This window comes from Oncorhynchus masou, chromosome 6 (genome assembly GCF_036934945.1).
Source record: "Oncorhynchus masou masou isolate Uvic2021 chromosome 6, UVic_Omas_1.1, whole genome shotgun sequence".
Classification (NCBI taxonomy): domain Eukaryota; kingdom Metazoa; phylum Chordata; class Actinopteri; order Salmoniformes; family Salmonidae; genus Oncorhynchus; species Oncorhynchus masou.
In genome coordinates this window covers 1,742,273-1,763,940 of record NC_088217.1, presented here as the reverse complement: position 1 = coordinate 1,763,940, position 21,668 = coordinate 1,742,273, and the positions used below count along the sequence as shown (strand labels likewise).

Below are 21,668 nucleotides of genomic sequence, written 5' to 3'. Positions count from 1 at the left end.
AGCAGTTAGCAGACCGGGGCAGGCTAGCAGTTAGCAGGCCGGGGCTAAACAAGCTAGCAGTTAGCAGACCGGGGCAGGCTAGCAGTTAGCAGGCCGAATTAGCAAGCAGATAGCAAGGGCTAGAAAGTTAGCCTTTCGGGAACGTCACAATGGGTTTAAGTCTGTTTATTTGCCTTTATATGCCTCTTCATGCGGTGACATCGATAGACCGGTCGTGGGTCCGGATATTGTAGCCCAGGAGTATGCTTCGGTGGTAGCACAGGAGCTCTGGCCAGGGCTAGCTTCAAGCTAAGTGGATGGAAACACTAGCCAGGAGTAGTCATCCGGGGTTGCGGTTAGCTGGTTAGCTCGTTGTGAAGATCCAGATGAAAATGTTCCGTTTGCGGTGGGAATCCGGGGATAAAAATAATAGGTCCGTTATGCTCTGGTTAGAGTCGCGTTGTTCGAACTGGTGAGAGCTTTCCGAGCTAAAGGTTAGCTGATGACCGCTTGCAATGGTTTGCTGACTGATAGCTGGTAGTTAGCTGGCTAGCTTCAGTTGAGGGGTTCCAGATCCGAAGTAAATATAAATACTTTAGATTTAAAAAAAGCAGATCCACGCTCCATTGGCTGAGGTGGGTTGCAGGAGAGTATTTAGATGTTGAGGTTTAGCAAAATGTTTTAAAAGATATGCGAAGAGAAATATGTAAAACGATATATACAAGGGACACGACAGGACAAGACGTCTGACTGCTACGCCATCTTGGATTTGACAGATAAGTAGGCCTTTACCCTTGGATTCCTATAGCCTGTTAGATGAGTAGGCCTTTACCCTTGGATTCCTATAGCTTGTTAGATGAGTAGGCCTTTGCCCTTGGATTCCTATAGCCTGTTAGATGAGTAGGCCTTTGCCCTTGGATTCCTATAGCCTGTTAGATGAGTAGGCCTTTACCCTTGGATTCCTATAGCCTGTTAGATGAGTAGGCCTTTACCCTTGGATTCCTATATCCTGTTAGATGAGTAGGCCTTTACCCTTGGATTCCTATAGCCTGTTAGATGAGTTGGCCTTTACCCTTGGATTCCTATAGCCTGTTAGATGAGTTGGCCTTTACCCTTAGATTCCTATATCCTGTTAGATGAGTAGGCCTTTACCCTTGGATTAGTGATACAGGATTATACATTTAAGTGGGAACTATACTTCAAGTAAACACAGTATTTGACACTGTAGCCATGGGAACTAGTTCAATAATAGTGTTGGGTTAGTATAAACATTATTTAAATCAAATCAAGCCTGTTGATCAATCTGCAGCATTCTTATTGCTTCCAGACCACGTACAAGGCCAAACATCAATAGTCATTTAACCGAAATATTGGCATTTTGTTCAAAACAAATCAATGACATTTTTAACAATTCCATATGAATAAATGATGCCATTTATTTTTTTGTTTCAATCCCCACCACACCAGTGAATGGACCAGAGTCTCCAGAAGGGTAAAACCTGCAGGTGTTTATATGTTGAGGTTCTTTGGATATTCATCTACAGATTATAAATCTACTTTTCCATAAGGGCTAGCCATCTTGGTAAAGTGATACGGGTCCCTGGGCCGGTAGGCTACCTTACATCCAAACAGTCATGTAATTAGGCATGTTGAATGCCACGTAAAGTGCTTTTTAAATTGTATCACATTTTGGAAAGGGGAGTCATAGGTTTCTTCAGTTCTTCGTGGATGAAGTTTTGCTGAAATTAGGGAACCCATTAGTAGTGCGGAAAAATCTAGAAAAATAAACAAGAAGCGCGAAATAAAAATATGTTTACGGCATGTCGATGTATTGTTTTATTCATGTGGCATTGACTTGTTGTTTTGTATTACAATCCATTTAGGCCTTTCGTTTTTCTTGGTTAGATGTCATCACAAAGTTTAGTTTATATTGAAAGATTTAGTTCCTTTAAGCGAAAGCACTGTAGGCTACAAAGCGCTACACTATACTGTGTTGGTAATAGTAGTCGGCTGATTAGGCCTATTTGTCTTAGATGTTGAATTGGTATTGTCCTTGTATTGTATTGTCCTTGTACTTCCTATCAGTACTGACACATACTGTATCTGCAGGCTATGTGAAACATGGATCATTAAGATTTTGTATTTGACAAGGGCCTTTCCTTTATTTACTGCCCTATTTGTTTGTTTTTTTACACTGACATTAGTAGCCTATAGAATATAATATTTAAGTGTTGGCTAGAGCCTAGCCTAGAAGTTCAGTTCTAGTTAATAGGCTAAGCTTACGTTTTTTGGTGTGATATGATACAATATGTCAACGTTTTTTGGTGTGACATGATACTATGTCGATGTAAAAAAATTAAAAATAAGTATAAGCTATCAAAAAGCGATTAAATTTAACTTAAATATTTTGCTATGGCCTAAATTATGTATTGTATTTAATTGTAGCATAATTCATTAATGTTATAGGCCTATTGACCAGGAACATTAGGGTAAAAATTGTGAATTCCAATAGTATTCTGGAATTGTTTGGTTTTGGGCCTATTCATGCCTATTTTATTAGGCTAGTATGCATCCAACATCGTTCCCCGAAAAGTGCTTGTTATATCGCTACTTAGTCGGACCGTAGGAGTAGATTGAATATGAAACACTTTCATTTTACGTAAACACAAATCAACTGTAGTCTGTCATATTGTCACGGGCCAACGTGTTTCAAGCGGCTATTTTGTGCTTTCAAGACAAATGGGACCTTGGCAAAAAAATACAAAAATAAATTAAAAGTGAAGTAAAATCATGACGTCAATGGTTTTCAGGACGGAAAGTCGGAGCTCAAGAAAGAGGCCCAAATTCCCGACTTGGAATTCCGAGTTAGGTGACGGTTCAAAATGATTTTTCCCTGTCCAAGTTCTGAGATCCGAGTTCCCAGTTTTTTGAATGCAGCATGAATCTGCTGCCTGCTTGTGTAGAAAACGGGCACGGATCGCATCTCTGTGATTGGAGGGTCTATTCTTTCTGCAAAATGACTGATAGGTGAGCTTCTTATCTTATGCCGGGTTAAAAAAAACCGGGGACTTAAAAAAAAAAAAAAAAGCTCCAACTGGGAAAATCGTTTTGAACGGTCATCCAACTCCGACATCTTTCTAAAACTCCGAATTTACGACCTGGAGATCACTGTCATTATTTGACTTTTCCGAGTTCCCAGTTGTCTTGAAAGCACCATTACACCTGCCACAGGAGAGACAGCATAACTGTGCATAAAAGTGCGCGGCACGTTCAAGTGCTTGTCGGAACTCTGAGATTTCAGCCTTGCTACTGGTTGTAGTTATACAAGTGCAGCGTTCATCGAAAGCAAGTCAGACATTTCAGAGTTTCCTAGTTCTGAGTAGCATTTGAACGCGGTATAAATGGTTGTGACTAGATGGATTACATCTACAGTAACCTAATTCTCCTAACCTGCTACATTAATTATCCTAACCTGCTACATTAATTATCTTAACCTGCTACATTAATTATCTTAACCTGCTACATTAATTATCTTAACCTGCTACATTAATTATCTTAACCTGCTACATTAATTATCTTAACCTGCTACATTAATTATCTTAACCTGCTACATTCATTATCTTAACCTGCTACATTCATTATCCTAACCTGCTACATTCATTATCCTAACCTGCTACATTAATTATCCGGGGCGGCAGGGTAGCCTAGTGGTTAGAGCGTTGGACTAGTAACCGAATCCCCGAGCTGACAAGGTACAATCTGTCGTTCTGCCCCTAAGAATTTGTTCTTAACTGACTTGCCTAGTAAAATAAAGGTAAAATAAAGGTAAAATAAAAAATTAAATCCTAACCTGCAACATTAGTTCTCCTAACCTGCTACGAAAAAGTCACTTCTGTTCGTAACTGTATTCCACTTTGTCAAACCCCAGGTTAATGGGGACAGAGGACGTGTTATATGACGATGTAAAAACAATACTCCTCAAGTAAGACAAACATCATTGAGAGTTTTTCAACCCAGTGATTCTGGAGAAGGCCATTATGAAGAAATGTCGACCAAGGTTATTTAACCAATCCGTCCGTTGCCTTGGAATCTACACTAATTAGCCTATATTCAAATCAACAGAAGTTAATTTAAGTCAAACCCTTTGATGTGGAGACTTCTGTAAATATTTCTGTAAGAATAAATAACTTCGAATCTCTGAAAATATTCTTGCGTTACCACATATTTACCAGGCAGTGTAAACACTCCCTCACAGAGCTGGAGGGTTTAATGAAAATTGAAGATCTCCCGCAACCAACTTTATTGCTAAACACTTCGTCCTGAAATGAAACATTTAAAAAGCCATCATCCTGTGATGTGGTTCAACCAAACGGCTTTATTTGAAGAGCGTCGCCAGCGCTAGGCTGAGGTTATATTGTTTGTAGAACTATAAATATATATCACTTTGAAAGGAGGAAAATGTCAATGTCACTGCGACTAAAAACATAAAAATGCTACCGCGATATTTGTTAGATGCTAAATAGTTGATGCTCCTGTTACATCGTGTTTGATAATCTTTCAGAGACTGTTGCAATCTGATATGTGGATACAGTGTAACCTAAATCTTAATTTTCGCTATATTGTTACATTTGCAAAACGTTTAGATTTAATTGTGAGTATTGATCCCACACTTTGATACAAACGAATGCATCAAGACAGTCCTTTCTTATCAAAGATTGTTACAGCTACAATTAGGGGGACCACATTTAAAATACTCAAATGTAGGACAAAGAGATGATTTAGCCGGACATTTGGGACAAGTAAAACGTCCAGCTGCACGGATGGAGATCGTTGAAGCTTGCCTATAGTTTTTGTACTCGTGCAAAATGTGGTCATGCAGAAACAAGATACCAAATGTGTGACGGTTTTATAAAAAGCTGGGAATACTTGGCCAAGGGAATAATTTCTGGTTGGTCTCAGGGAATGTAAAACAGGAAGGGAGACTTTAAATACCGAATTGAGTGAAGAAGCAGCAAATATGTTGAATGGGCACTAACTAGCATGGAGAGCATCACAAGGTTGGCGAAATCAGCTTCTAACTTTTCAGTCTCATCACCATATATCTATTCTGTCTAAAACGGCCATTTACTTACTTTGAGCTCTTCGTCAGGAGCATGCTTTTTTTGTAAGCAGTTAATTGTACTCTAACTTTAGCTCGAATTTAGAACGAAAGGATTTCATATGTGCTCGATATTACATTGGCCTATGAAGCCTCGCCTTGCGCTCCACAGAATATCAGATCTCAACAATTATTGGAGAAATGTTTAACGTCACCAGTAAAACATAATTATATTTTTATATATCTTGTCAAACGGGCAACGTGACTGCAAACAAAGATATGCATATGACGAGATGCTCATGTCTCCGCCATAACTATGCGAGTCTGTCCCAAAGGCATGAAGGCAAGCAAGAAGTTTAGATCCAAAATAAGCCGATAGAAACGCATTGGGCTTATTTTTGACATATTTTGGCGAGAGTGAAACCTCTAGCTTTGCCTCTTCTTCTCTACTGCAAAAGCTGGGACCGAGAGACTGAAAAACAGCTTCTATCTCAAGGCCATCAGACTGCTAACAGCCACCACTAACTCAGAGGGGCTGCTGCCAACATTGAGTCCAAATCACTGGCCACTTTACTAAATGGATCACTTGTCACTTTATACAATGCCACTGTAAATAATGTCACTTTAATAATGTTTACATATCTTACACTACACATATAACATGTGTATACTGTACTCTATACCACCTACTGCATCTTGTCTATGCCGCTCGGCCATCACTCATCCATATATTTATATGTACATATTCTCATTCACCCCTTTAGATTTGTGTGTATTAGGTAGTTGTTGTGGAATTGTTAATTACTTATGAGATGTTACTGCACTGTCGGGACTAGAAGCACAGGCCTTTCACTACACTTGCATTAACATCTGCTAACCATGTGTATGTGACCAATAGAATATGATTTGATTTGAACAGCTATAGGTTATAATGTCTGACTGAAAGAGACAACTTCTTTTTTTGTAAATTAGTGGCGTTTGAATTTGTTGATAAGATTCGGGACATACTTGTTTGGTTGCTGGACCCGGACAAAATGTGGAGCTGACCTTAGCTACAATGGACGATAGGAGTAGGACACTATTCTTACTGTATATGGTCCGGAACCCAGTCAGGAACACTGGATCTCTGCTGAGGCACATCGATTATCATTCTTATTGGGGGAATTCCGACCCTAGTTAGGCGTGCATAAGTAGAACATAATTTCCATTTTATGCACATTTCTCTCTACACATATTCTGACTATTTTAAGCATGAGAATAGCATGCTATTCACCCGCTATTAGTTTGGGGTGGGAATCGAATGAATGAAGGTGTGGCGGAGATGTGTCTACAGAGACGCCGTATTCTTACCTTGATTTAATTACCTCATAATTCCACCACATTTACATGCGAGGAGAAACATGAACAATGTTGAGCAACCTGTGGGTTCCAAGCGGGAAAAGCATCTACTTATTTTTTTACCCATGTAAATAACACCATTCTCCATGCACTGCAAATAACACCATTCTCCACGCACTGTAAATAACATCGTTATCCAAGCACTGTAAATAACACCATTATCCATGCACTGTAAATAACACCATTCTCCACGAACTGTCATTTACAACTTGATCTGTTTGGAGAAGGGAATTGTAAATATACATTATAAATATTTTAGATCTATTGCACGTTATAAATCGCTGGCAACAATAATTCAATAGTGGATCATATTAGGCTAACGTATTACAACTTCTGCAATAATTTGGTACATGTGGCCTATGGGAATCATTATGGTACAGCAGACCATATGTAGCGGTTTAAACCTGGAGCCTGGAGCACGGTTCCCAAAGACTGCACTATTGGCATCACAGTTCCATGACTAGTGAGGATTATCAGCGTAGATGTACAGGACTACTGGTCGACCCCTTATTGTACACTTCTCTCACCTTCCAATATTTAATGGATTGAACAATTAAATATGGCAACTTTTAGGATTAATCAAACCATGGAATTTGTTGATTCATCAATATATTTCGTACATTAAGGATCTCCAAACTAGTTTTTATTATTATACATAGATACTTTCCTAACCCCCCATCATATACAGGATCAGGTATATTTAAATCTACAAACCGGTGCTGGAATGGAGCAGAATCTACATGGCTATCTTTCATTGATCCCTAGTATTCTGAATGTTCACTCCATATATTCTAGTGAGTCTGTAGAGCAAATTAAAGGTAAACCAAATTTAAAGGGATGGATTTTCATAAATGTCCTGAAAACTCCACAAGAAAATATATAGGCCAGCAAGTGGCATGGTTTTCAGCCGTTGAATTAAATGTATTCAATGTGAGCAAGAGAACCACGCAAGAGAACCACGCCTGCAAAGCCAATTACACACCTTCATACGGTATGTCTGAATACCAACTACTGAGAAATGGGTAGGAAAAGCATACATTTCCTAAGTCTGAATCGGGCCCATTGGGAATATGAGAGGACACTATTCGGTTGTATTGAAAAACTACATATGTCGTAGAGCGTTCTTCACGCATACCCTCCCTGCACTATGGTAACACCATTGTTGAAAGAGAATTACAATGCACTCCGAGTCTAAAGGCCAGCATTTAGTTGAGATGTAATTTAACCAGAATGGTTATTTGTTTCCTAATTAAACAGGTGTGATTAGATAGTTATGTTTGCAATATTTGCAACGGGACAGTATCATTTGCAATTGGAGTGGCGACACTAATTGTTAGACTATTGGATTTGCCTCTAGACCGAGAATCGCAGTTCTGAGTCTTCACATTGAAGAACCGAGAAGTTGCCTCTGTAATGGCGTAAGACTATACTTGTCAAATTACCGTAAAGTAGTATTATTGAACGTTCCTCTTTCGTTTGGTCGTCATATTTAGTTTTCGTTCGACTCAACCCAGAGCTCCATATCATGCAGAATTGTGCGTAATGTTAGAACTATCTACCAAGAAATTTTAGCACTGGTAAAATGTTGCAAGTAAACGATTTACATCACAGCGCTGGAATATAAACTGTATGTGTCGGTGAATGGAAATGCTTTGGGGGTAAAATTACCTCCCAGCTGCCAACAACATCAACATTCTCATGTGATTGCAGGAAATAGCAAATTTGGTCTAATTTCCTTTCAATCTAAAAAAATAAAAGAACGATTAAGTGTAAGTGAAAAAATATTTAATTACATCCAACAATGTCCTTATAATAAAAACACAGCCCAATAAAACATGTAAATATGCTAAACAAAAGCAGAACAGAAGACGTATGTGTAAAGTGGGTCATTTGAATGGAGGCAATGAAAGAGTGCACCTACTGCTCGATGTGTGTCCCTCCCTCCCTCCCTCCGCAACCGCTCCATAACGGTTCGTTCGGCGTGAGGCGGATGGAAGCATAGGTATTGACAACACATTGATTACGAAAGAAGATGTGACAATAGCATACAAAAAGTAACCTCGTCCCAAGGAGGAAGTGTCTGGAGGACGATACTAGTAATAAAAATAGAGTTCCGCCTCTCCTACGGGAGGCCAACATCAGTCTCTCTATGTAAGTGCCAAAAATATCGAAGTCAAGGGCAAGGCACTTCGATTCAACCGTCGACCACCATTACGCATCCCAGAGGCTGTATGAACGTCTGGCGAACGTCTTCAGAGAGTTGTCAGTTAGTCGGAGCACCAACATTATTATTCCTCTTGGTTAGTGTCTGAATGTGACGAGGTGGAACCGTCCGACTGACGGTCGACGTCTCCAGACCTCTCCTGCTCCGAAAGCTGCTCGCTCGACGGGATGGAATTCTTCTTCGGACGGCCTTTTGGTTTGGTTGGAGATTCCAATCCTCCTCCTTGTAGGACCTGTACAGTAGAAACAATTCAAGTTTTAAAACGACAAAAACATAATCTACAATTAAACTGTTTAGGCCTACCATAAAACCAAGTTAATGGACAAGTAAACTAATATTATTATTTATCAAAACCACTCGCCTCCTTGTCATATTGTTCATAATAAGAAATAAGAACTCACTATTTTCTTCCATTTCATTCGTCTGTTCTGGTACCAGGTCTTGACTTGTAGTTGACTCAGATCCAGAGACTCAGCCAGATCTATTCTGTATGAGGACAAAGTGGCGATTACACAGATTTTCTTTAATTTCAATCCAATTTCACATCTTGCACTAAACAACATGTCAGTCAATATCTAAAATGTTAAGATATATATTACATTGGTGTCAATATCTTGCATTCGTGTCATCCGTCTTAGAGAGAGATATGACTGATTGTAGGCCTATGTTATTGTGTTGTATGTCTGAATAATTTGCGAGTCACTTTTACCCACAGCAATAATAGCCAACCTGGGGATAAATAAGGTCAATTGAATGGTTTAATTAATTTAAATACCTGTCTGGTGTTGAAAGGTACTTCTGTTTCTCAAATCTTTTCTCCAAGCCCATTAGCTGTAGCTCAGTGAAGACCGTCCTGCTCCGGCGGCCTTTCTTGGTCTTGCTGTTGCCGTCTCCGCCGTGCTCCAGCTTGCTCCGGAGGTGGAGGTCCAACGGGAGGTGGTGGGAAGCTGAGCCGCCGTGGAGCCCCGGAGCCCCGGATAGGAGAGCGGAGCCTAACGGTGATCCCAGTGAGCAGGAGAGTGGTGACATCGGGAACTTCAGGATACCCGATTGGTCTGCCTTCAAAACTGAAAATCAAACAATTTCACGTATAAATGTGAATACCCCCATTGAACTCCTACACGAAAATAATACATTTAACAACGCCTATAGGCTACACACTTGGCTATTTTCTTAATTGGTTCTACGTGATGATTATATTTTCTAGTAAAATATAGGTTAAAATAAATACAGTAACATTTTATTCTATAATTCTAAAATAATAATTGTTCTTATGAGTTCTTATGAAAGTATTTAAGGAGTAGTACAGTACTAGTAGTAATAGATATGTATTGTCGTTTTATTAGGTCTATTAGACGAGACATAGACCTACTACAAATAATAATTATTTAATTGTTGAATGTAATTGTAATTATTTGATTATTATCATGCTTATAATAGTTTATTATATTGGAATTAATAACAATTAAATGCTAAATTCGGTCAATGTCAGGAAATGTAGAAATGTAATAACTTGGTTGAAATGTTGATAAGCAAACCTATTATGCATGTACTTCATGAAATGTTTGAATTTGTCTGTTTTTCCCTCCACCAATACAATTTCCCTGAGCCAAATTCATATGGCCCATGACTGCTGATATGCAAAACATAGTGGTATTCGATAAACAAGGCCTCGTTTTACAAATTGTATGGCCAATCAATGTAAACAGCTTTAAGAAAATGATAATACTATGGTAATTGTACATAGACATGAGCCCAATACCCTGTAGAGACCTGGCTGCGTTAAGAAGAAGAAGAAGACGGCCCGCATCGTCTTTTCTGAAGTTTGGTGACCCAGTGTGACCATTCGCTCCACGAGTGGAAATATTCACAAATGACTCAGACTTGTCTATACATTTCGATAGACTACAGTTTATATGACTATATAGAATCCTTGTTGAAAGTCCAATGGAATTGGAATCTTGTTTTTCCCAAAAAAGTATGTTGAATATTGAGCTATGGCACGCACTACAACGCACTTTTGTCGATTACTTATTTTGCGAAGCATCAAAGGAACCCGTTGGCAAGCCTGCCCTATTGCCTAGGTTTCGACATACATTTTTTTTAATAATCTAGATTGTGCACTTTGTATAAGAAAATAATACGAAGGAAACGAATGTAAATCATATGCAAATATGTTTTAAATCAATGTTTTACGCTCGCCATTTAGGACAATTAGGTTTATGACAGAACGAGTTGTTTTGAGTGGAAAACCATAAGCAGTCCTCAAGAGAAGACTAACAAAGACTAATAGAAAATACAATATAATAATTTTAGTCATTTTGAATACAAAGTTGAGTAGCCTACATCTCCCCTATAAAAACAAGCTAGTACCAAAAGCATCGCAGTTTACCCAGGTGATTGTGGTATGGCCGCGCCGAGAGCAGAGCTTGTACTCCGAACTTGAGCAGCTCCCCTGCCGGGGTAGACACCTTATGGTCCGGGTGGTCGGTGAGAATCTCTTCGATCATAAAGCTTCGGTAGCGGTGTGAGTGGGAGCGGTGGTCGGGGTGAACCTCCGGGGGATAATAGTGAGCCCCCAAGTCCAAGGGATGCTGCATGGTTCAGTTCAGCACGCGGGAAAGGCGGAGCGCAATAAAAGCTTCACTGTTTCTTCCTCCTTGGGTTTAGTCTTTCTCTACCGTAGAGACAGGCATTCACATTAACAATACGTCCTTCCTTATTCTAGATCACGGGGAGAGAAGAAGACACTCTGATGAAGGAAGTTAATAACATCCTGAAATGGACACTGAAGTAAATAACAGTCCTTTGCTGTTGCAGAATCCGATGCGTCCTCTTCTTCTATTCGCCTTAGACGTAAACTTCTCCAACTTTTTCTTTGCTGCTGAATCCCAATTTTGCTTTCGAATTCAGTATGGAACCAAACGTCCAAAACGTTTCATCAACACGTTTAATTTCCGGCCAATATCGAGAAGCCTAATGAAGCGTACCCCTGTTTACACCAGTAGACGAGCATCGCCGTGTTTATGGATTGAGGAAGATATGCAGTTGAAGGTTTATAAGAGTACGCTCTCTATGCCCCTCCTCTCTTCAGACCAGCCAGTCTCTCAGACCCAGAGGAAGGAAACATCGATTAACATGAATTTGCATGCTAAAATAATTCTTTAAACAAATTACGAAATTTGGTTAGGCCAAATTAGCCTACCTCCCTACTCTGAGAAAGAAAGAGAGCGAGAGATAGAAGGATTTATTGTGCACAATGTTGAAGGAAAGGAATGCTCGTCCATTTGAAGGGCCCATGGCGTATATACGTCTTTGAAATGCATTTACAATGAATGTTCCATTTTTTAGGGGTAGAAAGTAAACATTTTGATCAAATAAATATAAAAATATATATTTTGGAATCTATTTATAGACATGCAATTCAGTCACACACCCAAATACATCAACAAATCAGGTCATGCCTGAGTAGAAATATGCACTGATGGCCAGAGGAGCATCAATCTCTTTGTTTGGTTCAATAAGATGAATCCCTCACTCTACCACTACCTCACTCTACCACTACCACACTATACCACTCTACCACTACCTGACTTTACCACTACCTCACTCTACCTCTACCTCACTCTACCACTACCTCACTCTACCACTACCTCACTCTACCACTACCTCACTCTACCTCTACCTCACTCTACCTCTACCTCACTCTACCTCTACCTCACTCTACCACACTATACCACTACCACACTATACCACTCTACCACTACCTCACTCTACCACTACCACACTATACCACTCGACCACTACCTCACTCGACCACTACCTCACTCGACCACTACCTCACTCTACCACTACCACACTATACCACTCTACCAAATCAAATCAAATGTATTTATATAGCCATTTATATAGCCCTTCGTACATCAGCTGATGTCTCAAAGTGCTGTACAGAAACCCAGCCTAAAACCCCAAACAGCAAGCAATGCAGGTGGAGGGGCACGGTGGCTAGGAAAAACTCCCTAGAAAGGCCAAAACCTAGGAAGAAACCTAGAGAGGAACCAGGCTATGAGGGGAGGCCAGTCCTCTTCTGGCTGTGCCGGGTGGAGATTATGACAGAACATGGCCAAGATGTTCAAATGTTCATAAATGATCAGCATGGTCAAATAATAATAATCACAGGCAGAACAGTTGGAACTGGAGCAGCAGCACGGCCAGGTGGACTGGGGACAGCAAGGAGTCATCATTTCAGGTAGTCCTGAGGCATGTTCCTAGGGCTCAGGTCCTCCGAGGGAGAGAAAGAAAGTGAGAGAGAGAATTAGAGAGAGCACACTTAAATTCACACAGGACACCGGATAGGACAGGAGAAGTACTCCAGATATAACAAACTGAACCACTACCTCACTCTACCACTACCTCACTCTCCCACTGCCTCACTCTAGCACTATCATACTCTACCACTACTTCACTCTACCACTACCTCACTCTACCACTACCACACTATACCACTACCACACTCTACCACTACCACACTATACCACTCTACCACTACCTCACTCTACCACTACCTCACTCTACCACTACCACACTCTACCACTACCACACTCTACATACCACACTCTACCACTACCTCACTCTACCACTACCTCACTCTCCCACTGCCTCACTCTACCACTATCATACTCTACCACTATCATACTCTACCACTACCTCACTCTACCACTACCTCACTCTACCACTACCTCACTCTACCACTACCACACTCTACCACTACCACACTCTACCACTACCTCACTCTACCACTACCACACTCTACCACTACCTCACTCTACCACACTCTACCACTACCTCACTCTACCACTACCACACTCTACCACTACCACACTCTACCACTACTACACTCTACCACTACCTCACTCTACCACTACCTCACTCTACCACTACCTCACTCTACCACTATACCACTCCACCACTACCATACTCTACCTACCACTCTACCACTACCTCACTCTACCACTACCTCACTCTACCACTACCTCACTCTACCACTATACCACTCTACCACTACCACACTCTACTTACCTCACTCTACCACTACCTCACTCTACCACTACCTCACTCTACCACTGCCTCACTCTACCACTACCTCACTCTACCACTACCTCACTCTACCACTACCTCACTCTACCACTACCTCACTCTACCACTATACCACTCTACCACTACCACACTCTACTTACCACACTCTACCACTACCTCACTCTACCACTACCTCACTCTACCACTACCACACTCTACCACTACCACACTCTACCACTACCTCACTCTACCACTACCTCACTCTACCACTACCTCACTCTACCACTCTACCACTGCCTCACTCTACTGCACTCTACCACTACCACACTACACCACTACCTCACTCTACCACTGCCTCACTCTACCACTACCACACTACACCACTACCACACTCTACCACTGCCTGGATTTTAAATTATACAATGACTATGAGGTTAAAGTGCAGACTACTTTAATTTGAGGGTATTTTCATCCATATCAGGTGAACGTTTTGAAATTACAGCTCTTTTTGTATATAATCCCCCCATTTTGGGGACCAAAACTATTCGGGACACATTCACTTATATGTGTATTAAAGTAGTCAGAAGGTTGTATTTGATGCCAAGTTCATAGCACGCAAACATGGTGGATGCATTTGCTGTTTGTTTTGCTTGTGTTTCAGATTAGGTCGTGACCAATAGAAATTAATGATAAATAATGTATTGTGTCATTTTGGAGTCACTTTTATGGTAAATAAGAGTCGAATATATTTCTAAACTTTTCTACATTAATGTGGATGCTACCATGATTACGTATAATCCTGAATGAATATTGAATAATGATGAGTGAGAAAGTTACAGATGCACAAATATCTTCCCCCAAGATATGCTAACCCCTCACCAATACAAATACAGGGGGGTTAGCATATCTTGGAAACTTTCTTTGTAACTTTCTCACTCGTTATTCATGATTCATTCAAGGATTATTCGTAATCATGGTAGCATTCACTAAATGTAATCGAAAATGTAATTTACGTAATCCCCAAAAGTTATTATTTATCACGAGGGCCATAAACAATAACTAGTAATGCTGCATAATCCATGAAAGATTCAAATCTCACTTTTCGGGTGAAAATAGTTACACATTGCTGAGGTCTAGTCACTTCTGACGAAACAAACTCAAGTACGCAGTACGAATACGATACAAGTGTGACATTTTTTATAAGATGGAAACAATTTAAAATACACTTTATAAATAAGGTTTGAAATGACTGATAAGCTTTCTAAATATTCCATAAACAAATTATAAAACGACTAAGTATAAGATTTCACTGTCCTTATAACGGAAAAATACATATTAGAAAATGTCTACCTCCATTGCTGTGGACTTCTCACAGAGCTCTAGCTTGGTTTTCTGAAGTCGTTAGGAACTCGCCTTTCATCTCAAATGAGTATTGCCTGTCTATGAGAAACAGAAATTGATTGTTTAAAATCTATTAATTATTGTAGAATAATGGCTATAAATCTATCTCTGAATGTGTTACTGTGATGAAACCACTCTTTGTTGCTGAGCTACGATGTAACGTTAGTAGGCATGTGCTTTGTCAGTGGCTGTGATTTACGGTGCATTCCGTAAGTATTCAGACCTCTTTACTTTTTCCACATTTTGTAATGTTACAGCCTTATTCTAAAATGGATTACAATGTTTTCCCCCCTCATCAATCTACACACAATACCCCATAACGATGAAGCACAAACAGATTTTTAGAAATGTTTGCAAATGTATATATATATTTTTTAAACTGAAATATCACATTTCTTGGGTATTACAGCCTCGAGTCTTCTTGGATATGACGCTACAAGCTTGGCACACCTGTATTTGCGGAGATTCTCCCATTCTTCTCTGCAGATCCTATCAAACTCTATCAGGTTGGATGAGGAGCGTTGCTACACAGCTATTTTCAGGTCTCCCCAGAGATGTTCAATCGGGCTTTGGCCGGGCCACTCAAGGGCATTCAAAGACTTGTCCTGAAGCCACTCCTGCTTTGTCTTGGCTGTGTGCTGAGGGTTGTTGTCCTTTATCAATTCACCCAGTCACTACAAAGATACATGCGCCCTTCTTAACTCAGTTGGAAAGGAAGCTAATGGTGACTTTAAAACAGTTACAGAGTTGAATGGCTCTTACAGGAGAAAACTGAGGATGGATCAAAACATTGTCTTACTCCACAATACGAACCTCATTGACAGAGTGAAAAGAAGGAAGCCTGTACAGAATAAAAGTAATCCAATACATGCATCCTGTTTGCAACACATCACAAATGTAGCAAAGCAATTCACGTATTGTCCTGAATAGAAAGTGTTATGTTTATGGGATGGAGCTAAGCACAGGCAACATCCTAGAGGAAAACCAGGTTCAGTTTGCTTTACACCAGACACTAGGAGATTAATTCAGCAGGACAATAACTTAAGGCCAAATCTACACTGGAGTTGCTCACCAAGAAGACAGTGAATGTTCCTGAGTGGCTGAGTTACAGATTTGACTTAAATCTACTTCAAAATCCATGGCAAGACCTGAAAAATGTTGTGTAGCAATGATCAACAACCAGTTTGACAGAGCTTGGAAAATTTAGAAAAGAATAATGAGCAAATGTTGCGCAATCCAGGTGTGGAAAGCTCTTAGAGACTTACCCAGAAAGACTCACAGCTGTAATCACTGCCAAAGCTGCTTCTACAAAGTATTGACTCAGGGGTGTGAATAATTATGTAAATGTGATATTTCTGTATTTAAATTTTAATAAACTTGTAAAAAAAGAAATATATATATATATGTGTTTTCACGTAGTCATTTTGGTGTATTATGTGTAGATAGGTGAGAATAAATATACATTTAATCCATTTTGAATTCAGACTGTAACAACAAAATCAAGGGGCATTGAAGTCAAGGGGTATGAAAATCTCGCCATTGGCCTTTGTTATTGCTATTTTATTGTCTTATATTCTTCTTTCATTAGCCAATGTCTTACTTTTTAAATTCTGCATTGTTGGGAAACGACTAGTAAGTAAGCATTTCACTGCAGTGCAAGTCTACACCTGTTGTATTCAGCATTTCACTGCAGTGCAAGTCTACACCTGTTGTATTCAGCATTTCACTGCAGTGCAAGTCTACACCTGTTGTATTAAGCATTTCACTGCAGTGCAAGTCTACACCTGTTGTATTCAGCATTTCACTGCAGTGCAAGTCTACACCTGTTGTATTCAGCATTTCACTGCAGTGCAAGTCTACACCTGTTGTATTAAGCATTTCACTGCAGTGCAAGTCTACACCTGTTGTATTCAGCATTTCACTGCAGTGCAAGTCTACACCTGTTGTATTCAGCATTTCACTGCAGTGCAAGTCTACACCTGTTGTATTCAGCATTTCACTGCAGTGCAAGTCTACACCTGTTGTATTCAGCATTTCACTGCAGTGCAAGTCTACACCTGTTGTATTCGGTGCATGTGGCAAATACATTGCATTTTCTATGATATGAATTAGGTCTGTCTGTTCCATTTTGGTGTTGGTTATATTTTCCACATTATTTTATCTGTTATGTCCTGATACTACGGAATGTGACGTATTGTCCATTGATAATTAAATTATAGAAAAGTATTTATTGTAATGGCAATAATTATTGTTAGTTTAATTGACGAGGTACTCTACTATTTCCAAGTTTGTTTAATATTTTCCATTCTATACCTGTTTGTGGTGCATTTTGGATTATTCCAGGGATAAGGTCAATGGGGCAGGTGTGAGGTTTGGGGGAAATCCAATACAACACATATCTGAGTACCACTCGCTATATTTTCAAGTGAACAAGTCAATTGCAAAAACATTGCCAGGAGCAGTAAAGAATTCGAGCCGTCTCGTTTGAAATCACTTTTAGCGCAGTGCCGAAATGCAGTCATCCTGGAACGCATCCTACTACTGAAGCGGGGCGTGGTCATATGATACTGGAACAGCCAATGAGCACAGCACTTTTCATTTGACAACATGTCAGGTTGCTATCTAGTTAGCTAGCCTGCAGGATAAGTTCATTCACAATGGACAGAAATAAATAGATACAGGTTATTTAACAGCGGTTAAGAAGATATGGTGTTGCAACGTGAACGATTGTCTTGCTTTTAGCTGAGTTCGCTTCAGTCAAAAGTCATCGAAAGCAGCACAATCAAAAGAGAAGACTAAGGTATTTGCAGTTCCTTGTTAGCCGTTAGATAGTTAAATGCTAAAACATTAGCTGTTAGCGATTGAGGATGTAACGAGCTAGCTAACTCTGATAAAAAAAAAACGGTGGGTAGCTAAAGTTACCTATGATCAATCAATCAAACAAATATTAGCTATCTAGCAGATCCCAGACGGTTACTCGTTTGTTTTGTCGTGTCCAGCTAGCTAGTTACTAGCATGAAGCCTATCCTCCCCAGAACAATAGCAATCATGCCTAACAGTGGATGAACAGAGTATGGAAGCAGATGGCTAGCTGTTTTCTTCCTTTTGAATGTCAGTTGATCTTTTCATGAACCAGACCAGTAGGCTGTGACTATTTCATATGAATAGTAGCTAGCCAATCATGAACAGATTCTACCTACTTCAAAGCATTGTATTGAAACAATACCATGGATTAACTGTATTGCCATAGGTAGTGGCATAGACTGGCACAGTCACTAAGGGCTATCAGCTCAAAGGCTGTTGATGCTCAATGCAGTCAAGGGATCCACCAGTGGGCTATTTTATTTTACAAGACCAGTTTTGACAGTCATACCAGACCTACATAGCTGGCACAATAACTGTATTCAAGATTCTACTCTGACCTTTTTTTTTACAAGGAGCATGTCTGCGCTTAAGTAGAACAATTTTTAGGAGCACAATGAAAAATGAGATAGAAATCCATTTTATTTGTAGTAATGGTGCAAGCATGAAGGTCATGAAACGATGCTCAGTGTATTCTCCACTCAGGGGCTGCTGTACAGAGAAGTAATCATTCAATTACCATCTGGGTGATGTTTTTCTTGGCACACTGGGGTGCTCCTAAATTAAAAATATCGGTCGCACACAAAATATTTAGGCGCTTATGCAAGTAAAATGGTGGCACTGTAGAGCGCTTGAATTGAATCTCACCAATCCTTTAGAGACCCCAACAGACGTGTGGGAGAGACCGAGCTCTGACAGAGCATGCTTATTTATTAACAAGCCCAGTGGGGGATGACTAGTACCACTCACTGCACAATATCCTACGCACTGAGAGAGTCATCCTCTCTCTCTCTCTCTTACTCTCTCTCTCTTACTCTCTCTCTCTCTCTTACTCTCTGGCTCTCTCTTACTCTCTCTCTCTCTCGTCTTGGGATGCTACATCCAGTGAGTGTAATTGTACCTCACCTCTCAGTCTTAACATCAGGTAATGTATGAACTGAAGGACAGTCTTTCTCTCCTCTCTCTCTCTGTGCTGTTGGCAGCATTGTGCAGGTGAGTGGGAGGGAGGAGAATGTGTATAGGCCTGTAGAGAACAGGGTGGTGATTGTACCAGCGTCAGATTCCAATGTGACATCAGCCTGACGTCAGCAGCTGATTGAATTTCTATGTTCCCTATATAGTGCACTACTTTAGACCAGGGCCCTAATCCCTATATAGTGCACTACTTTAGACCAGGACCCTATTCCCTATATAGTGCACTACTTTAGACCAGGGCACTATTCCCTATATAGTACACTACTTTAGACCAGGGCACTATTCCCTATATAGTACACTACTTTAGACCAGGGCACTATTCCCTATATAGTACACTACTTTAGACCAGGGCACTATTCCCTATATAGTACACTACTTTAGACCAGGGCACTATTCCCTATATAGTGCACTACTTTAGACCAGGGCCCTAATCCCTATATAGTTCACTACTTTAGACCAGGGCACTATTCCCTATATAGTACACTACTTTAGACCAGGGCACTATTCCCTATATAGTACACTACTTTAGACCAGGGCACTATTCCCTATATAGTACACTACTTCAGACCAGGGCCCTATTCCCTATGTAGTGCACCACAGGGGATAGGGTGCCATTTGGGATGCTACCTATGGAATTGTTGAAGTGGCCTAGTTGGCTGGTTTGAGCTGCTGTCTCACTATGTCTCTGCTGGATCTGTCAGTCAGTGTACATTACAATGAATGTAAATTAGTGGAGAAAACGCTAGTCTACACCCACACACCGGTCTGTGTTCCCAACATGAATTAACCAGATGCTATCAGATGAATGTTGAAACAATACTAACTGAACCTATTCAAGCCTTTGGCCTGCACCGGTTTGATGTTTTCTTTTACTAAAACAAGAGTTTCTATTGGTCCGTCAGGTGACTACGGCCCAGAGTTGGTCCGTCAGGTGACTACGACCCGGAGTTGGTCCGTCAGGTGACTACGACCCGGAGTTGGTCCGTCAGGTGACTACGACCCGGAGTTGGTCCGTCAGGTGACTTCGACCCGGATTTGGTCCGTCAGGTGACTACGGCCCGGAGTTGGTCCGTCAGGTGACTACGGCCCGGAGTTGGTCCGTCAGGTGACTACGGCCCGGAGTTGGTCCGTCAGGTGACTACGGCCCGGAGTTGGTGCGTCAGGTGACTACGGCCCGGAGTTGGTGCGTCAGGTGACTACGGCCCGGAGTTGGTGCGTCAGGTGAAATGTGTCTTGATTGTAGTCTGGGTCTAACTAGTTCTGGCTGTTCATGTTTGAGATGAATTAATACAGAAAGAAAAATAGTCTGTCCTAAATGGAACCCTTTTCCCTATTTAAAGTAGTGCACTAAATAAGGATAGCATTTTGGAAGAAGGCAGAGGAACAGGTGTCTCACCCACAATGATCAGCACTGCAAGTGATGAGGCCTATTAGTAGTGTGTGTGTGTGTGTGTGTGTTAGGGGTGGGTGGGTGGTATCCAGATGTTTATACCATTTTCTGTACCATACCTGGGGGAAAACACACTTCCGGTAATAGTTTGTTTTATGACTCACACAACCGTTTAGGCAACAGAGATCTTGATCCTGGAGGGGATGGACTGTTTCTGCTGTATGCCCATACCTCGTTTCTGACTTGTGGCCAGTAAGCTTCATCCAGCCGCAACAGTCTTTTCAGCCGTCCCCTGAACAGGAGTCTCTAGGACAGGAGGTCTCTAGGACAGGAGGTCTCTAGGACAGGTAACCACAGCTCTGTCCTGGTATCTGTCTGAACAGGAGGTCTCTAGGACAGGAGGTCTCTAGGACAGGTAACCACAGCTCTGTCCTGGTATCTGTCTGAACAGGAGGTCTCTAGGACAGGTAACCACAGCTCTGTCCTGGTATCTGTCTGAACAGGAGTCTCTAGGACAGGAGGTCTCTAGGACAGGTAACCACAGCTCTGTCCTGGTATCTGTCTGAACAGGAGTCTCTAGGACAGGAGGTCTCTAGGACAGGTAACCACAGCTCTGTCCTGGTATCTGTCTGAACAGGAGTCTCTAGGACAGGAGGTCTCTAGGACAGGTAACCACAGCTCTGTCCTGGTATCTGTCTGAACAGGAGTCTCTAGGACAGGTGGTCTCTAGGACAGGTAACCACAGCTCTGTCCTGGTATCTGTCTGAACAGGAGTCTCTAGGACAGGAGGTCTCTAGGACAGGTAACCACAGCTCTGTCCTGGTATCTGTCTGAACAGGAGTCTCTAGGACAGGAGGTCTCTAGGACAGGTAACCACAGCTCTGTCCTGGTATCTGTCTGAACAGGAGTCTCTAGGACAGGAGGTCTCTAGGACAGGTAACCAAAGCTCTGTCCTGGTATCTGTCTGAACAGGAGTCTCTAGGACAGGAGGTCTCTAGGACAGGTAACCACAGCTCTGTCCTGGTATCTGTCTGAACAGGAGTCTC

The 21,668-nt window shown here is 41.0% G+C and overlaps 2 protein-coding genes across 4 annotated transcripts in view; one reads left to right on the top strand and one right to left on the bottom strand.

The window, feature by feature from the left end:
- Positions 1 to 8,245: 8,245 nt before the first annotated feature.
- On the bottom strand, positions 8,246 to 11,819 carry barx1 (BARX homeobox 1). The gene is made up of 4 exons (XM_064967128.1): positions 11,092 to 11,819; positions 9,475 to 9,766; positions 9,101 to 9,185; positions 8,246 to 8,931 (listed from the first exon to the last, which is right to left on the bottom strand). Exons 1-4 carry the CDS (start codon positions 11,297 to 11,299, stop codon positions 8,764 to 8,766), a joined length of 753 nt encoding a protein of 250 aa, XP_064823200.1. The 5' UTR covers positions 11,300 to 11,819; the 3' UTR covers positions 8,246 to 8,763.
- Positions 11,820 to 17,784: 5,965 nt separating this feature from the next.
- The window catches only part of ptpdc1a (protein tyrosine phosphatase domain containing 1a), a 90,866-nt gene continuing 86,982 nt past the window's right edge, over positions 17,785 to 21,668 (top strand). Inside the window, exons 1-2 of one of the 3 annotated variants that reach the window (XM_064967374.1) lie at positions 17,785 to 17,976; positions 20,135 to 20,444. The gene's annotated coding sequence lies outside the window, so the exon portion shown is untranslated. Of the gene's footprint in view, positions 17,977 to 20,134; positions 20,454 to 21,668 lie in introns of all 3 variants that reach the window. The other 2 variants (XM_064967373.1, XM_064967375.1) reach the window with 2 other exon arrangements.